Source organism: Columba livia, chromosome 12 (assembly GCF_036013475.1).
Source record: "Columba livia isolate bColLiv1 breed racing homer chromosome 12, bColLiv1.pat.W.v2, whole genome shotgun sequence".
Taxonomy (NCBI): Eukaryota; Metazoa; Chordata; class Aves; order Columbiformes; family Columbidae; genus Columba; species Columba livia.
This window is the reverse complement of record NC_088613.1, coordinates 56,714-76,323: the sequence shown is the minus strand read 5'-3', so window position 1 is coordinate 76,323 and position 19,610 is coordinate 56,714. Positions and strand designations below refer to the sequence as shown.

At 43.2% G+C, this 19,610-nt stretch overlaps 1 protein-coding gene and 1 long non-coding RNA gene across 5 annotated transcripts in view; one reads left to right on the top strand and one right to left on the bottom strand.

The window, feature by feature from the left end:
* Positions 1 to 14,460, bottom strand: part of ZC3H12B (zinc finger CCCH-type containing 12B) — a 52,724-nt gene extending 38,264 nt beyond the window's left edge. For 3 of the 4 annotated variants that reach the window (XR_010475569.1, XR_010475570.1, XM_065077271.1), the window contains exons 1-2: positions 14,077 to 14,460; positions 995 to 1,769 (exon numbers count right to left, since the gene is read on the bottom strand). Coding sequence is in view for 2 of the 4 variants with exons in the window: in XM_065077271.1 (XP_064933343.1) it covers positions 995 to 1,605 (611 nt within the window). In the remaining 2 variants the exon portion in view is untranslated. Of the gene's footprint in view, positions 1 to 994; positions 1,770 to 13,468; positions 13,966 to 14,076 lie in introns of those variants that run through there. The other variant, XM_065077272.1, reaches the window with a different exon arrangement.
* Positions 14,461 to 14,652: 192 nt separating this feature from the next.
* On the top strand, positions 14,653 to 19,258 carry LOC106145862 (uncharacterized). The gene is made up of 3 exons (XR_001230447.3): positions 14,653 to 14,973; positions 16,301 to 16,386; positions 19,018 to 19,258. It is a non-coding gene; the product is annotated as an uncharacterized LOC106145862 (long non-coding RNA).
* The last annotated feature ends 352 nt before the right edge of the window (positions 19,259 to 19,610 follow it).

Sequence of the window (19,610 nt, the reverse complement as noted above, 5' to 3'; positions counted from 1 at the left end):
CTTTTTCATGTTATTAGCTGAGTTAATGAAAAGTATCACTCACTCCAACAAATTGACCTTGCCTTAAAAAGTACCATACGAAAGTTATTAATAACAAACCCAAAATGAACTAACAATGCTGGCTGTCACGGGTGATATGAGCTTTTAAACACCTAGATTTAAAAAATGTGTTTCTCTAATACTAAATGCATTTTTATAAGGGCTTTTTCAAGGAAAAGAAAAAACTTTCAAAGATGTTCAAGCCCTGCCCCCATCAAAAATTTGTTTCCTGAAGCACACGGGAGTGAAACAGCACACAATTCAGATACAGGGCTTCAATTTTTACAATGGCCTAAGAACTACCTGCAAAAGAAAAATAATTCTTTAGGATTTTGATACAAATTAAGTAGAATCTTAATTATGAATCTCATTTAGTCTACCTCGTGGGTGCACCTATCTTGATTTGCTAAACACAGAGTGAACTAAAGAATCAGGTTTTAAATCCTCTCAGGAAATAGTTTAGGATATAATACGTGAGTACCTACATAAGAGAAGACGACATTTAATTATAACCTCCTTAGTAGTTAGTCTTCACAGACAAGAGAGAGTCACAGATCTTTGCATTATGGCTGGATTTCATATTTAGATTCAAACCAACATTTTCTCTGTCTAAAAAAACAGAGTGCATATATTACTGCTACACCATATAATTGAATAATAAAAACTACAGGTTCTGGCTCTTTTCGGTCAATGTTGTTACAATGTTGTTTGTTGCTGGAACAAAAGATTTGAGGGGAGAACTTGGTTTGAAAATGGGGGGAGGGGAAACAGAATAGGGATTATATATATAGGAGCAACAGCATAAATAAAAGCCTGGACTAAAGAGTCCATTAAAAAGATGTATTACCAGTGTAAATACATTGTGTGACTTAAAAAGACTTTGCCAGAAATACTGATTTTTCTCATAAATGTTTAGTGACTCGTGCTTGTCAAGCGGTGCGACAGGGAGGCCCACCTCATAGCCACATTGCTCCCGTCAATGACAATCGGCCTCAGGTTATCACTGTTGTCCACAACTTCATCCTCCAGCGACAGTTCAGGGCTCGCTATCTCCTTTGGGCAAGGGCCTCGGGGCACCAGAGCACCAGTGGCACTGCTGCCACTGCCTTGTCCCTCCGATTCACTTTTGTTGCCAAGTCTCACAAGCTCTGCCAGAACATCATTGATGAGCGCATCTGCTCCCAATTTATTCAGTACAGCCTGGATCTGATCTCCTGCATACCCAAGCTTTAAAGCAAAATCCATTTTAGCTTGGTATTCCTTGTCCAAATTTGTTTTGCATTCATCTAGCTTCAAGTCTTGTGTAATACTGCTCTGCGAAAAGCTTGGGCGATCCAAACAAGGGGACCGACAGAGCGGCCGATGTGGTTTAGCGGGAACCTCCTTTTCTCTCCACGGAGTGTTGCTGCAGCTGCTCCTGAAGTACGGCTGCTCAGGTTCACTGTCTGAGCTCGTCCATTCCTCAGATTCAGCACTGCACTCCCCAGCATCTTGTTCCACGTTTCTGGCTTTTCTGGAGCGCCTCTTCTCCATTTTCAGCTTCCCTACCATAGACCAGGCCGTCATCACGTTCAGCTTCCAGCCAGAGCGCTCAGTTCTCTTTCATTTCCAAAGCCACGCGGAATTCATGCTCGATCACATTGTGTTGGCCAGCTGAAGGTTTACACGGGGCTGAAGGTAATTCGCCTTGCTTACTGTGTTCTGGCATAAACAACACCAACATGAAGTCCCTTTAAAAAAGAAAAAAAGAAAATTAGCTTTTGACAAATCCCGTGAGTCCTCAACTACGATGACTTTGTTTACAAGTCACCCACATTTCTGTGTAAAAGTTGATCATAAGAAAGCATGTAATTATGTTGTCTCTTTAATCACAAATTAAACTCTTTTTCCCTCCCTCAGTTACTGTACATACCAAAAAAATTACACTTCCCACACAATAAACTTACAGCTGGAATTAATGGAGTATCTCAATAATATTTAAAGATAATAAAACAGAAAAGGGTGATCCGGCACTTCCATCAGAAACTGCCTTTACAGCCATCTACTGCAGGAACAGCCTGTCTACATCAGGAACACCCGCGTGGAGTTCCAGCACACACAACACTTAACACAAGCCATTTCAGGCCCTTTTGGTAAGAGCTGACTATCAGAACTGACAAGTTTATTCAAGCTGGCTGCTAGAGGTGTAAAGGTCAACAAACGGATGCACAAAGGCTCTACGCTTAATCACCTTGTGCTGTTCACTGCACCTACTGCACTGCAAATCCAGACAGTCAAGGACACATATTACTGCAATTTTTTCAGAAAGTCAGGACAGACGCTCAGAATTCTCATCCAGGACGGAAGAACAGTTGTTCGTAACAAAGCTGTCATCATTTCTTTAACCATAATGTCACAAGAATGTTTTTGCCATTTGTTAAACTTATCATGCCTGGCCTTCCACTCCAGTAAATGATCCTAAGACCTTTGCTAATGGAAAATCTCATAAGAATGATCAGCCAATGGTCCTTGGCTCTCAGACCAGAGCAACTAAAAGCATTAACTCTGGGCTGGGCTGTTATCTCTTGTTCTCAAACTAAGCCCAAACAATAGCCATGCTAGCTACGAAAAATAAAAGTTTATAACTCTACGAAGAAAATTAACTCATTTTCAGTCAAACCAGCACAAGGGCCAAATTTACATTCTCTTCTAAACGCTTAAATATTAATTTAAACCACAAGCCAAATACATTCCTTCCTAGCTGGAAATTAAATTACCTAGATTAACTCGAAAAGACTGTGATATTTTAATACTAATCATCATCATCATCTGGGTAACACTCTCACTAATTAAATTTATATTTTTCAAATTTTTTTGAAGTTTTGCTTTTATTTTTTCCCCTCTTTCTTAGCTGGAAAAGAATCCATTTTATCTGCATATAAACTGATTTCACCATTTTGTTGCATTGTTACAATTCTGCATATGTATCGCTAGTTTTCTGTTATATAACATCATATAAGCAATTTGTCTTAAATCTCATTTGACCTTCCCTGAAAGTAAAATCTTATTGTAACAGGAAGATAGTTTGATCATCGTTCAGAAGTTATTTAAAATGCAAACAAAGCACATGAATCCCAAGCAGCGTTTCTACCCCGGCCGCGGCCGTACTCAGGAGGCAGCAGCTCGCAGGCGCCTGGGTCAGGGCCGGGTCAGGGCCGGGTCAGGGCCGGGTCAGGGCCGGGTCAGGGCCGGGTCAGGGCCGGGTCAGGGCGGCCGTGCTCCGCCCGCGCTCTCGGGAAAGCCCGGTCTGGGAACTCCCGCTCTGTGACTCATCCCGGAGCTTTTCTTCGTTTCACTGATGACAGCCTCCGGTTGAAAGCCACTAACTAGGGAAATTTTAGCTGCCTCATCCCTCTCTTGCATAGCAGTGGAAAATACTTGGTCTGTGATGTAATGATCACCATTATCTTTCAAATATTTTAGAAGGGAACTAAAAATACACTAAAAAGAAATAAATCTCTAGTTGTTTTCAAACTATTTAAAAACTAAATCACAGGGGTTTATAACAATCTCTTCATATCCATCTAGGATCTTGTGAGGGAAGCACTAAAAGTCAAAGGTCCTATTTGTACCAACTGTGTCGTTTTTTCTACCAAAATATAACACAGAACAAAAGAAGAAAAATAAAAAGTAGACATTATAACTTACTTCTGGAAAAGTAAGGAGTTTTTCCCCATTTTCTCTAAACACCTGGCACACAAAGCCAGGACCTGCAGAGGCGACCTTTGCCAACTAGCTTTGACAGCCTGTTCAGCACTAGCTGCCCACCCTGCGAGCCTGCACTCCAGCGCACAGAGTCCCGAGGAGAGAAACCAGCCTGCACCAAAGCCTCTCCACCCTTGGCCTGTCGCTCCATCTATGCAACTTCACTGTTCCCATGCACCCACAAACTTGGGACATTGTAGGATTTGTTCCCAAATGCATAAGGTTCTCAAACAATGAGGGTCATCTCGTTGTTTGGTCAGGAGCACCAAAACAAACAAACAAATCCAACAACAACAAACATATTACAGCACAGGACCAAGTTTTCCCACTGACCATTGAGAGAAGGAGCCCGGGAAGGAGGACGTGTTGTGTTGCTCCTAAGACAGCAAGTACAGCGGAATGAAGAACTATGCAAGAGAAAGAGCGGCAACCACCGCTACTTCAGCACAGCTGTGGTGCGGAATGACCTCACAGCCCTTGAGGTTATAAGGAAGGTATGTATTTATTTACGATGTCGGACACACAGGGAATCATTTCACCTAATACATGTGCAAAATTACAGTAGCTGTGAGCTTGGGTAAATGCAGTAAAGTGTTACATATTCATGAAAGTTTTAGGAACGCCCATACATATTCATAGCCTGTCCCCCGAGAAGGCAGTTCTTATTACGAGTTCCCGGAGACCATTTCCATAGTCTCCACCTCTGGCAGTGACCGTGACCCCCGGCCGTCTACCTCTGTACACGGTCGCCTTCGGTCCAGCGTGATGAGCTGGTTGGGTCTCAGACTGCTGGGTTGCTTAAAACTGGCATATCTCCTGTCCTGTGCCCAAGTTTCTGTAATCTAGTTCACTCAAGGATGCATCAAGGATGCACCCAAGGATTATTATTTTTGCAAGGCATCAGTGAAGTCCTGTTTCTCGTACAATAAGTTACACAGAGCTAAGCAAGGCTGGGCAATAGTGACGTGGGTTAAAGCGTTAGCTCTTTCAGTGTCAAGTGTTAGTTCTTTAAGTGTTAATTAGTTGTCAATTCCCTGTATCACAGCGCCCTTCTTCGCACCCTCCAGATCAGAAATCAGACTTGTAACACCACCATTCAGCTACAAAAACAGCACTATGGTCTCTCCCTCACTTTTTCTCAGCCCCGAGCAGTCCAGTCTATACTGTGCTGCAATCTCACAGTCATCACTATAGATTTACTGCGTGTTCACAGACTGTAATCCAGACCCGTGACCCTGCGCAACTCTCAGCAGTGAGAAAAGGCAGAGCTACAGAAACCGATTAACACTTGCTGTCAAATTGCAGTCACGATTTTTAAATAAATACCCAGTCCTGTTCTGGAGCCCAGGCTGACTATAGTGAAGAGAGTATCTCTCTCCTGTCAGCGGGTATTTGGACCCAAGCAGCCTGTCAGTCACTGCCTCTGTCAATGTCAACCAGCACCACGGCTCTGAAAAGGCTCAGGTGCCCGCTCCCGGAAAGCTGAGGTCTCAGCTCTGTACCACCCATGCCTGAAACCGTATTTGCTCAGTTTACTTCTGACTTCCAGTTCAGTACCTCTACTTGCTGTCATTACCTCTACACCCACACTATGACAAGCATTCGGTATATTAGTCCTTTGTAGTGGACCCCGTGGTTCTCCTTCAAATTAAGGAGTCATCTGTTATGTAGGCATATCAGGGAAATGAGTTTTCTGTACGTTCAAAGCATGTAAGCTCAGTGACTTCATCACCTATCTCAACCATACAACAGTCGAACTCAAGAAACTGCTGATTAAAAAACTGTAAGTAGGAACTTAGGAAGTTCCTTTAAAAGAAGCTTGATGCTGCCAGGAAATAAAGAACAAATGAGATACTGACCAGGTTCTGTCCTGCCACCTCAAACACAAGAAGAGCCCAGGGAAGAGTTGTAGCCGCTGCTCTTTACACCTCCTCACGGGAAATGTGAAATAGTGTTAAGCAGATACAAAATCAACATTTTATCTTGACATTAAGCCAAGTCCAAGTCCTCAATTTTTTACCGATCTTAAAAGTTCTAATGCATTTTTGAGCAAGTTTTGGATTTTTTCATTAAGCTTTTCATAAGTAGCTTGTCTTGCTTCCCCTGACTACCTCTCCAACTACAATAAGGTTCTTGCTTCACTGTTTAGATCCGTTGCCATTGAAGCATAACCTAATAAAGAATTTAAAAACACATTTAAGTTGCTAGCATTGTTTCCTGCTTCCCATACTGCTTATAGGTTAAGTATCCCTTGCCAAATACATGTCATAAAGTGCACCAAACAACCCTGGTATCTGTTGAGGAAACCCTGAGCAGCTGCACAGCTCCAGTTCCAGCCAGGCCGAGCACGTACTCCCAGGTTACACACCCCCGGGCCACCTGCACAAACACAATGGGACTGGGGGCCTCAACTCCTTGCCCTCTCTGGCTGATAAAGATGAAGGTCTGTTAGTATAATATGCGTAATCTGTATAAATATAGTTTAAAAGAAAGTGTGTGCAAAAATATAAACTTTTTTTTTAAAAAAACAAAAAGGTCATTCGGTAGTTGCATTTTCCACATCTGTATGAAAACAACCCCTGGCTATTAATCTTCCTCCTGCTTCCCACTTTAAGCAACAAAGTTCATAATTTCTTTCATACGTGTAAAAACAACAACATCAGTGCCACATCTTCAGGACAACTTCCAGTCAGCAGCAACATCTGTATGCAATAACTCACTGGCATTTCGGCTAAAAAACCCCTCAAAGCTGCAGTAGTATAGTTTGCTTGTTTGTTTTTCCACATTGCACTTTCCAAAATTCCAACTTTTCATCTTGCAAAGTACTGACAATAATTAAGAATTTCTTTTCTTTCTCATTTACACTACCTGGCAGTGGCCGTACAGCTGTACCTATGGACCTCAATCGGTTCCTATTCTATTCTAACTCTGTAGTCCCTAACTAAACAAAAACACAATCGAGAATTATGACGACTGGCTACAGATTAATTCAACAAGTGGTAACTGGAATATCAGAAGGACTACAGGAAACACTTAAGTACTGTCTCAGTTCACTGTTTGTCCAGACACCTTTAGAAGGTACTTTGTGAGGACACTAAGGGAGTTTATGGAGAGGTTTTAAAGGGGCAAGTGAAAAGTAATGATGTGTTTAATATGCACATGTAGAATAAAATGACGGCTTTCGGGCAAAGTCTTCGGAAGGAATATCTTAGTTGAGCTCTATTTCTGGAAGCAACAGGTGGTCCATCGAGAATTCTCTGTTATCTCATTGCCTTTGTGCTGCCTTTGTCCTTACGTGCACAGGAAAAGTTGTGGAAAAAGCGCTAATAATTTGTTTACAGAGCTATCCTTGCAGATAATTTTCCACTTTTTTGTTTTGTTATAGCTTATACTGTACAGTTTTTAAAGCTGGTATAGATGCATTAAGGAGTTATCACACAGGGTAAATTTTAAAAAAATCCACTTACAAGCGAAAAGAGAACAAACATTTAAAAACATAAACCATTTGAGTCACACTTGACTTTGCTGAGAACTACAAAATTGAGAAATGAGTCAGTGTGCCTCAAAATCTTCCCAAAGCTAGAATAAAGCTCATCTCACAAATCATAAACAATAATATTGTGTTGATGAAACTTTAGTGTTTGGTTAGTACGAGTTATGTTATCTCCAAAGACAGGAGAATATGAACATATATCTAAGGAGAGAAAAGAAAGCTATTACCAGCTTTTGATTTAAATATAACTCAGAAATACATATACTGCAGCTTTAAATTTTAATTCTCACCATGTTCACTGCTAAGAAACCAAGTTTTCTTAGTAAACACCTCTTTCAACACAGTCACGACTGACTAGTAGAATTGATAACGTGATTCAGAGAAAAGGGTGAGGCAAAATTATGTATATTTTGTTCATAAAGGACTAAACTGAAAGCATCTATTTAACTTTGTGGGTATTAAAATAGAAGGAAAATGTCTGCTCAGTAATAAAGCACTCTAATATTAACGAAAAACACTTGGAAATTATTTTAAAATTACTATTGGAATGACAGTGACTATAAAAGAGCTGGTGCTAGAAATACTCTATTCAAAGCCTGTTCATTTCAGCAGGACCAAGACAATCAGAGCAGACAGAGTGAAAGGTCGGGCCAAGCCACTTCTTCGGTCCCTTCTGACACGGTCTCTCCACCACCCACGTGTGTCTGAGCTGTGCCCTTCAAAGGGGCAGTTACAGCATGCACACAGCTGTTGGGAGGAACAACCTTTACATGAAAAGTATTTCATTAATTAACTCCTTTCATCAACTTTTAAGCAGCTTTACATGTTTTCTGACATTACAGATACTAAACTGGAAAAACAAACACACACCCAACCCAAGTGTTTTCTCAAATGTCTCTCCAACCTGGATAACAAATACAGATTATACTGATTCTATAGTATTTATTTTAAGAAGAGGGAGGATTGTTTGTTTTCCCTCGTACATTTTTGAGACACATGCAGTTAATAAGGGTTTTTAATAACACTCAAGGAAAAAAAACCTAACTGAATACTGACACCTGAAACGGTGATGTCTAGGGGAGTTCCATATGCACAGTGAGGAATAAGTATTTCAAAATTCTCCTTCTGTATTTCTTAAACTGTGAAATAGACATCTTCACAACAATTAAAAACCTGGCATGTTTTCTACGAAGAAAATTAAGCTATTCCCTCCATGGCTTCAGCATTAATTTCAATGTTTTAGCATGTCTCTTCCCTCCCTATTTCACTAACTTACCATCAGCATTCAGGACAAGCCATCTTTACAGAGAAGGCTGTTCCAAACAACAGCCCAGCCCTTGGTTACTGTGGCTATTTCTGTACCACCAGAACCCAACTGAAGAACAGAGACACACACCCAGACCAACGTCCATGCAGCCGGCCCAGGCACCAAAAGCAACCAAATCCCAACAACATGGACTGCAACACAAAGTGCACAAGCTCACCAGGATCCCAGGTCACCTGTTCTACAACAAATGAAGTAATGAGCTAAACCCATTCTCTCATCTTCACAACTAAACAACAGGCAGGGCTGGTATACTACATACCTACTACAGCTGCACCTCGTGAGTACAGCATCCACAGCGTGTAAGCTAACACCACAGCTGACAACTTCCACATACTGATCACGGTAAATGAGGAGTCTAAAACGATGGAAACAATAGGAGTAGAGACAAAGAGAAGTCTTTCCAAAAACGATTCAGTGTTAAGAGACACCATATCCACTGAGCCCTTCAACACCGCAGTGTGCTACAGCACAGACCAGTGGTGACTCTCAGGACACAGAGCGCACTTCAGTGATTTTTAGCACTTCCAGCACATGACTAATTGCCATTTTAAAGACATGACGGTTTGGGCCTGCAGCACACGTGCACACACACAAAACCAAACCAAACCAAACGCACGGCACAAGTCTTCGGGAACGTGAGCAGTATTTATCAGGCAGCAGTTAGAGGACACAGACAACGAGCAGCTCAAGATGCACAGATGGCCCTGGGCTTTGATTAGCCCTTGATTAGCGCATTTCTACAGCGCTCATGAAAAAAGTGACACAACCCAACACTGGTGTTTTCACGGCACCGAAGACACAACTTTCTTGTACCCTTATCTCAGGAGCAGTACAGATATTACACATTACTGCTTGCTGCTTTGAATATTTTCTGACGTAGTCGACTATTTTATCTATTGAGGAAAAAAAACACTTAAAGCTGGCAAAGTATATGAGTCACAAATAAAAATGGTAGTTTTCCCTTATTCTAATTATACGCTTAGGTGGTACACATCTGCTGGGACAGATTCACAACTGAAAACAGCAGAATACATTCTAAAATTAACACGTGGGTATTTCAGAATGGATTAAAAAAAATGGAAGAGTTGGGCTGACATTATGTGCAATTCTCTTTTGTCCTTAATAAAAAGGGTTGGTGATCTGTAGCATTTTGCATGTGTGTTTATATACCTCGAACCACCAGACCTCCATATTTATCATTATTTTGAACAGAGCTAACAGGAATACATTACAGTTTACACATGCATACCATAGTAATACATATGTTGCAATTCAACAGGAATTAATCACTTTTACCCATTTATTTTTTTGAACCTTAGAATTACTTTCAGCACATAACAAATCTGTCAGCTTTGCATATTTAATTTTCATTTACTATGTCAACTGTTGCAAGATGGTAGGAAAACAGGATAAAATAGGCTTCGTAGAAAATTTTCCTATTTACGTTGGCCATTTTGAGATTAAAGTGACTCCAAAATGGTGATGCTTTTGCAAAAATACAGTATGCATCATTTGTAGTCACAGTGTCCAGTGCACCTCTCAGTGATGTCAACAAGATCCTATGACCACGCGCTCTGAATTTATCTAAGACATGGAATAAAGAATTCTGCTCTATTGCTCCTTTTAAAACCGTATTTTACACAGTTTTATCAAACAGTCCTAAGAGATTTTTTACTTAGCAAACAAGACTAATCAAATCATTGACACATGTATAGCATATATATTCTGATAGAGCTTCCATAAAAAGTCCAAAATACATACGAGACACTCAGCGAAGGAAAGCAAGTGGATCAAAGCAGCTGCTTTTGATGCAAACAGCTGGCATTGTCATCACTTACAGCACTTTGCTCACTGAGGAGTGAGGAATCCTCCTTATTTGAAAGGAACACTCTTATTTTAAGATACTTAAAATGAACACGTGTTCAAATACTTTTTGTACTTTTTAATCTAACAAAATCAACTCATTTCTCCATTCTAGAAGAGGTGGTCTAAATGAATGACCTGAGCGCAGATCTGCAGCTCATTTATACATTCAAGGCATATAATCAGTATTCCCAGAGCACGCACCAAGTTAAAATCCCGCTTTTAACAGAAGCGTTAAAATGGCAGATCAGAGCTTTTAGTCCCTTGACAATTAGAGCCGTAAGAATGACAGCATTTTGATTCCGTTTAATGGATTTTTTTCTTACCTTACTATGCAAAGTCAGTCTCAACACGTTAATGGTGAGTTTCAACACTGTCATTCTGATGAACAGAGATCTTAAAGTTACACAAATCAAAGGCCTAATATTGCACAGTCTTTTATCAAGCCACACTCAGAACACCACCAATAAAATTATTTTACTTCTTCTACTCATCAGAACCTCTCTGAAACAAAACACTGGTGTACTTTAAGCCCAAAGTAAAGCACTAGAGGTAACACCAGTAGTGAATACCTCGTCCCTAAAATTAATATTGAAACCACAACTAAAAAATAGCCTGCTGGCTATGGTTAGTAATAATTTTTATTTAGAAACGTCCTCCTTTCTGAGTCACTTCAGATGCACTACTTTAAAAGAAAAGCGAATTTGTCTTTTCTGTTTCTGCACCTGTCTCCCTCCCTCCCTCACGCGCCTCTGGAGCAGGACCCGCACTCGGCTGCTGTAGCGGCCAGGAGGAAGGGGACTCACCAGCAACCATCACTATCACCCAGCCCTGAAGGGGATATGTTGTCTTAACGAATGCTAAGGCAACACTTGTGGTGGTGGAAGAGGTTCAGCTGTGCAGACAGGACTGAATTCGAGGAAACCACACGCTAGAATGTATAGAACTAGAAATGAATTTAGAAATATCACTAAGCTTTACCTTGCTGACGTTCTGTATCTTCTTGTACCTACACGTGTCCCGTCAACACACAACAGTGATGCAAAAAAACCCAAAAATATACATACACACATAAACATACAATGGCTACCCTTAAAACCCAAAGACACTTAACTGAATTACTTGTTTAAACAAAGAATGTATATCTTTGAATCAAAACTGTCAGATAATTAAGAGTTTTTCTCTTTATGGCACTTCTCGTGAATAAATTGTTCACCTCAGAACTATAAAACTCTATCTTAAGACATGCTATTCTGCTTAGATCTGCACTTCCAAATATGTTTCCTAAATCTGAAATGTATGAAATACAATACTACAGATCATGGCATTGGGAAGCCTGGATCTGTAAAGGTGGTCATGGTATTCTTACTTCCAGACAAATTATCTGTGTTACCATGAGTATATTGTAACAAATCATCAAAAATGGACAATCCACAGGAAACAGAAAAAACCCACAACGCATTAACAGATGTAAAGAAATTTTAAAATACCAGCATTATTACTCAAACATCTTTTTCACTTATAATGCCTAGAAAAAAAATAGCCTTTTATAATAAACTTACAAAAATCGTAAGTTTATACATACAAAAATATATATTGGTCCAGCCATGTACACATGGCTCTTCAAAGCACCTTATGTCTACCAGATTCCATGATCAAAACAGGGCAGCATTGTCAGGGATGTGTCTGAGGTCTTATATGTATATTTTTTTTTTACATTAGGAGATAGACAAATCAATATATCAAACTAACTTCCAATGTGGCAACACCTGAAAACTTCTTCTCAGTTTATAAATTACATTTCTTCACCTTCCCAAGGCCAGCTCCCGTAACTGAACTGACCTGCTGCCCTCTTTATTTCCAAAGGTGATGTAAGCACTAACAGAGTACAAGTGACAGAAGCATTTGTTTTATTTCTATTACTCACAGATCTATAGTAGAAGTGGTTTACAAAACGACATTTCAGTTGCAAACCATAAAGTCACTAGGAAAGTCAAAACCAGTAGCTGTTTACAATGGAATAATTTGCATTGGAAAAGGCATCAAGATCAAAGCACAGAAAGCCGGAACGCGCCCCACAGCAGTTCACAGTAAGAATTTACTTTCTTACTAGTTCATTTGCATATCAACTCTCACAGGTGCCCTTAACACCTCTCGTTTCCACTCTTTCTGAAGGGTTTGGATGACCCTAGATTTTTTTTTCAATACATCTTCAAGAGGCCATTTAAATGAAAGCGTCTTAGGAAGCTTTACAGATTGCTTCTATTAAAACTCACTACACATTCGATCGTTTTAGAAGACAAACAGATCACCGGTCCAGAAAATGTCAACAGCCACACGATCAATATATGGAAAATATATGACAGTGAAGAAGATGATATATTCTGGCAGCAGTTAAATTGTTCTAAGTTTGAGGGTGACCTTGACTTTGTCACTAACCCATTTTTTCAGCAAGAAGCAAAGACAATTTTATAAGCGACATTAGCTACACTTGTGAAAGACACCTTTCAGTTCTACATACCACAGTCCATTTTTAACATCCAGCAAGCACAAGATGTATCTCATCAAAAAAGATACCTCCTATACAAGAACGACTACTTGAGAGACACATCCATTTGAATAAACAAACACACCAAGCGTAAGAAATGTGACTGATCTGGAATGATGTACACTCTTAACAACTGATATGCATAATGGTCAAAAATGACCAGTATCTTAATTTAATTTCTATTCCTACTTCCCATTTATGACAATACATGCTAACCACTGAAACACACTGCAAGATTAAAAAACAAGCATCTCAATAAACTCAAATTAACTTAGATCTGCCTTTATCAACCTAAGCAGACATAATACTGTTTGCTAACTTGTGAAGAAAATATCCAGCTCTTGTGACATATCATCTCCAAATGATTAAATGGCAACTAGAAAAGGAGATAGCTATGAAAAATAACACTTTAGAATGAACCACTTAGAAAAAGTATCTAAAACGTTATGCATACCGCAGCAGGTGACCAGTTCCTTATTCCCATTTGCACTACAAAGCAAAATGGAAGGATGTGAGCAGGGATATCAGGTACCCTCCAAAAACGTAATTCCCTTATTTCACACCTTGCTTTCGTTAATGCAAGTTTCTTGCTGCGCTTCTTGTGTGCTGACGCTGAACACCTCCCTGCACAGCGGGCTAACGCAGCCTTTGCAACCCCTTCTTGGCACTCGAATCACTAACTGCAACCAGCCCAATTTCTTGATTGCACCCAGGCCGCTCCGGCCGCCCGGCCCCGCGCCCCGGCAGTGCCCAGGCGGAGCGGGGCAAGGGGGGAAGCAGAGCCACGGCGAGCGGCCTCACCTCCTCCTGCCCCGGCCCGTGCGCGCAGGGCAAGCGGGGCACCCCGGCCGGGAGGCGGCGGAGCGGGCGGCCCGCGGGGCCCGGGCGGCAGCAAGGCCGCGGCTGCCGGGCCTGGAGACCGCCCGGCGGGCCGGCAGGGGGCGTCCGACCGGCCTCCACGGGCGCGCAGCTCCCGCCGCTGGCCCGGGCAGCCAGGGCTCCGCCACCCCCCGGCCACCCCGCGCGCTCCCTCACCGCCCCCTCCCCCAGCCGGGGCCTCACCCGCTGCTGTCGCTGCAGACACCGCCCGCGGCTCCCTGCGGGCTCTGGCGGCGGAGAGGCGACGGACGGCGGGGCTCGGCGCGGCCGCGGCGGGGGCCCCACTCCGGCCGCTCCCGCCGCATGGAGGGGGAAGGGCAGGCCGGAGCGAGGGGAGCGGAGGAGGATGGGGGCGGTGGAGCAAAGCCAGGGCGGGCCGCGAGGGGAAGGCGCGGAGCGGGGCTCAGCGCTGCCGAGAGCCCGGGGGCCGGCGCTGCCGCCGCCTCATCGCTGCCCGCGCCCCAGCCGGGCCAGCGCCGCTGCCGGGCGCCGTCGCCTAGCAACCGCGCCGGGCCCGCCGCTGCAGGCGCCCGGCTCCTCGCGCCGGCCCGCGCGCTCCCGCAGGCAGCGCACGCGCCAGCCGGCCCCCTGGCGCCCGGCGCGGGGGCGGGGCCGGCACGTTCCCCTTGCCCCGCCCGCCGGGCGCTGTGCGCGTGCAGGGGGCGGGGCAGCGGCCGCGGCGCGCGGGGCGTGCGCACGTGCGCGGCGTCCTGTCGCTCGGGGCACGCGCGAGAGCTGCGGCGCGCGGCGCTGGGGCGCCTGTGCACGTGCGAGCGCTGTCGGAGCGTCTGTCCGCTCGTGACGGGCGTGCTGGCGGTTGACGGCACCGGAAGACACGTCACAGGGTGCGCGGGGCGCTCGAGGTCCGAGGCAGAACGGGAGGGGAGGAGCGGCTCCGTTTGCGCGGGCGCTGCGCTCATCCAGCCCCGCGAAAGGAGGTGGCTCGGGAGCGCAGACGAGCGGCAGTGTTGGTGGAAACGCCGCGCCTGCCCAGCTTGGCAGAACACAGATGTTACGGTTTCGGGCAAGGCGGCAGTAAACCGTGGCAGACGTTCCCTGTTATCCAAGACGATAAGAAAGGTAAGGGGAAAGGAAGAGAGACTTAGACTTCAAGTTGGAGAGTTTTAAAGGGTTTCACTAATGCTACTAATAAATAGAGAATATATACAAAATATACAAAGCCAATCTCAAGCGCTCGACGTGCAGCTGGCGCCCCTCCGCAGCAGAGCTGGGCTGCGGGGCTGGCGGCTCCCCGGGAGTCCCGGGCGGGACTGCACTGCAGACGGAACCCGGCTGCAGGATGCAGGGCCTGAGGGCTGCGGATCACAGGCAGACAGACAGACAGACGGGGCCTCTCTGGGTGCCAGCTGTGGGCGAAGAGAGCTCAGCCCTTGTGATCGCGCTCTTATGTAGGGGTATGATGATTATGGGATGGAATACTTCCATTGGTCAGTTCTAGTCCCCTGTTCCATCCATCCCTCCCCAAACACGCCCCTCTCACAACACAACGTGGGAAAACTTACCAGTCTTTCTTAGCTACCATAGTAATAAATCTAAACACGAGCTTCTTCAGCATTCCATTGGTCTCTTATCAGCACCGAGTGCAGCATCCGAGGAAAAATATGCAGGCTAAAACTTAGAAAAGTACAGCCACCTATAAGAACTTAGCTGAAAGAAAAATCACTAAAAGAGAACTGGTCTTGTTTGTAACAAAACCAGGACACAGGAATGGAAGATGAAATAAAGGACATGACTAAATTCAGATGTATTTAGGCCCAGCTTTGGAATGGGCCGAGACTGACATACGCAGGCACATAAACCTTTAGCTTGCTAGGATGCTAATTGTGTGCTCCTAGACACAGTGTGTATAGAATTATTGTATTGATTAACAAAAATTGCAGATACTTTAGGCTTTGCATAAATTTGACATTTGAAGACCAGATGCTCTTAAGATGTCAGTGCCAGCAGTTTAGCGTTGCTGATGACTACCCTCAGCTTCCCAAAGCTTCCTGAAACCAATTTAAAATATGAAGTGGGCCAGTACAATTTGGGTGACCCAGTTGTAAGAAAAAAGTCTTGCAAATGTGACTTGAGTACATCTTGAAGCCTCAAAAACCCAATGGGATATAGAAATAATCCATTTCAATTTTAAAAACTCAGGAATTTATATCAAATTTCACAGCTTAGGATGCACCATTTTGCATCACCCATTTTATGATGTTTAGATTTGGCAACATGGTTACCTATTCTACTCGTAGTGACCTGTACCTCATCCAGCAGTACATTAGCCAAAATTCAGTCCTGTCATATGTTTATTGGAGGCTCTCCTCCATTAGTCTTTATTCTCTAACATTGCCTTAAATGCTACTGGTTTCATAAAACATGTTGCATATTTTTTTTATAACAGGCCAGTTCAGTTGGAAGTGACCTACAGTGATCATCGAGTCCACCTGCCCGACCACTTCAGGGCTGACCAAAAGTTAAAGCATCAAGGTAATAAGGGCATTGTCCAAAGGCCTCTGAAACACCGGCAGCCACGGGGCACGGGCCGCCTCCCCAGGAACCCTGTCCAGTGTCTGACCACCCTCTGGGTAAATCAGCACTTCCCCGTGTCAAATCCAACCCGCACGAGGCAGCTCTGAGCCTTGCCCAGGTCCTGACCCAGATCCAGGAGCAGAGTTCAGCGCACCCCTCTCCACGTCCCCTCCTCTGGGAGCCTCAGGGAGCGACGGGGTCGCCCCTTGGCCTCCTCTGCCCAGCACAGACACCCCCGCGCCCCCGGCCGCTCCCCTGGCGCCCGCAGCCCCTGGCGGTGCGTTCCGACACCTCCACACGCAGAACAGCGGGGCCATGGCTATTCCAGAGTCAGCCCTTACAGATTTCAGTCTGCCCTCAGTGTCTCCACATTTCCCCTGCCAGCTGAGCAACCTTACGAAATACTAAATGTCTGAGTCTTATCATATACAAGAAAGAAATTATACAGGTTGGCTGCTTTAACTCACAGATATTTGCTGGTAAAGATGTATCAGATGCTCTGAAGAAAAAAATACAAAAGTTTACAAAGTATACACTATTTTGTATTTATAACATAATTTATAACAAATATGTACATTTTGTTATATAATCTGTCATACTGACTCATTTTAAATAAACTCTGATGATACTAATATTTTAGGGTGCTCTTTATAACGTGTGTCAAGTTTTCTGTAAAGAATAGTAAAGAAATGTCCAAATTAAACACCAGTATACTTTTGTTAGGGTCATCTCTTTTGTATCCAGATTTTTTTAAACAAAAATAGTGAAAGAATTGAAGACAATATATATTAAGGTGTTATATATTGAGAAAAGAAATAAAAATGTTCATCATTACATCCAGTCTTGCAGAATTAATTGCAAGATTAATTAATCAGGGTGATTACCCAGAGCGAAAAAAAATCTTCTTGCAGTTGGAAATGTTGTGTGCGGGGTTTGCTGTCGATGACAAGGCTGCATGGACTGGCGCTAGGCCGTGAAATGGGAGCAGCTCATTTTTCATGCAACAAAATTCAATGCTGTGCTCAATGGAGTATTTTAGCTTTGTTATCAGGCTGTGTAATACTGCAACTAGTTTTGAAATGTATCTGTTAGCTTAGAAACAAGGTTGAATTTTTCAGAGAGACATGGAAGATTTTGTTCAATGGCGGTTTCACGTTTAAATCCCTTAGGTCTCCCTGAAAAATCTAATCCGCATGCTGGGGAAAACTGATCATTATTTGGCTCCCACCCATCAAAGTTTATAAATAGCAGCAGAATATACATTAAACATCAGTGCAGTAATTTCAGATCATATAAAGAGCTCAGACCTGTTTTGCATACCAGGAAAGGTGGAACAGACACACTAAGACACTTAGCAAAGCCACAAAGCAAAAGCTGAATGCTATCAATTCGAACACACTTGAACTACAAGGATTGGCACCAGAGCCGAAAGAACAATCCTGATGCCCAGAGCCTGCCCTTCTGCCTGGGGATTTTCATCTCTGCAGACACAAGGGATCTCAGAGCGTACACATGGCAAATACTGACAAACCTCTCAGGGCACATTGCCACAATAGATTGTCAACACTAATAATCTTCTTTCTGAGAGGGAATGTTTGGTCACTACTGCCACTTGCTCAGGCATTAGGTGAACCTCAACCACTGCTGCTTCTGATGGCCAGTGCTCTCATCTTTTTTTCTTCATTCTCTCTTCTTATTTCTTGCCTTATATTTAAGTAATTTATTTGGAACAGGAACCACAAGCTTTTGTCCTTGGATTTCTACACTGCTAATTATGAAGGGATCCTGCTCCACAGCTTAAGACTGTAGACACTAACATGAAGTTCATGACAGGGAAGACTTCACTGTTCAGAGACACCACCTACCCACAACTCACGTGGTCTCTGAGCTGACACCTCTGCTCTCAAAAACCAAATACCAATTTACTAATAAAGTGTAAAAAATAGTAATAAAAATATCCACTGTTAATCCTTGAGAGAATGTGGCTTGCTTCACATCCTGAATCAACCCAGGTGCTCCAGCGGCTGGTCAAAAGAAATCCATCAAAGGATTTATCTTTATTGTGGTTAAGATGAGAGAGTGAAAGGCAGGACATACAAAAATAAATTCAGCTATTTTCCCTAACTATGGCTATTTAGAAACCTCAGTTTGGAGCTGTTTACTCCAGCTATTAGGAAGTTCCCTGGCTCAGACTGAGCACAAACCTCAGTCACAGCAGCTCAGCTCTGAACCCTGTTTTGTTTTCTGGGTTTTTATTTTTTTGAACGGCAGCACCCTCATCCAGCTTCAGTTTACAACTTCCCTAAAGAAAACAAGCCAAACCAAAACAAACAAAAAACCCCACATACCACGGGGAGACAATCTGCAAGGGTAATTCCCCTCGAGTCCTTTTTACTGCACAAATCTTCCGTGTGAAATGCCAGGGACTGTGGCATGTGAAGAGTTTCCAAGGTCAATTTTTAGCTCAGAACCAGCTAGTTTACCTAGACTATGTGAGTTCAGCTACCAAGTATTACAGTAATACATGGCATTAGTTTCTGAGATTGATATTGGCTTCATAATTTAATGCAAATTTATATTGCTTTACAGGTGTTTACAAAAATGGGGTTCCTGCTCCAAGGCAGCACGAGGGACGACTGTGGAGAATAGAAAGAGCAGTAAAAGCACTTAGAGAAAACAGACTGACACAGAGAACAAGGTAATAGGAAAGAGGAGGCTGGAGAACACAGGTAAACCAAAGGGAAACAAACAAACAAAACTCACCTTGTTTATCTGTGCTTAATGAAAACTAATAATTTTTGCCATTAAAACACCCAATTTTAAAAATAAATGCTGTCTAATACTGGAGTCTGCATTCATTCCAAATTCGCATTTGCTTCACTAGAAATTAAAAGCATATAAAAAATATGACTAAAGCTGTTATTATCAGGGAAAAATGAGCAGAAAGCTGCAGTGCTCTGGTTCTGTTGTCATCGAGTGCTGAGGAGTCTTTGTGACTGACCTGAGTTCCTGGATCATTTGTTTCCACTGGTGAGTGAAGGCAGCACTGGGGAGTTTCAGCTTCTCATGCTGCCTGGAACAGAGTCTGATCTGCATTACATTACATTGGTCATGCACTGCCATTTGTGTAGGAAAAAGAAAATCAAATCCCACAGGTTAATATTTGCTGCTTCCGTTAAAAA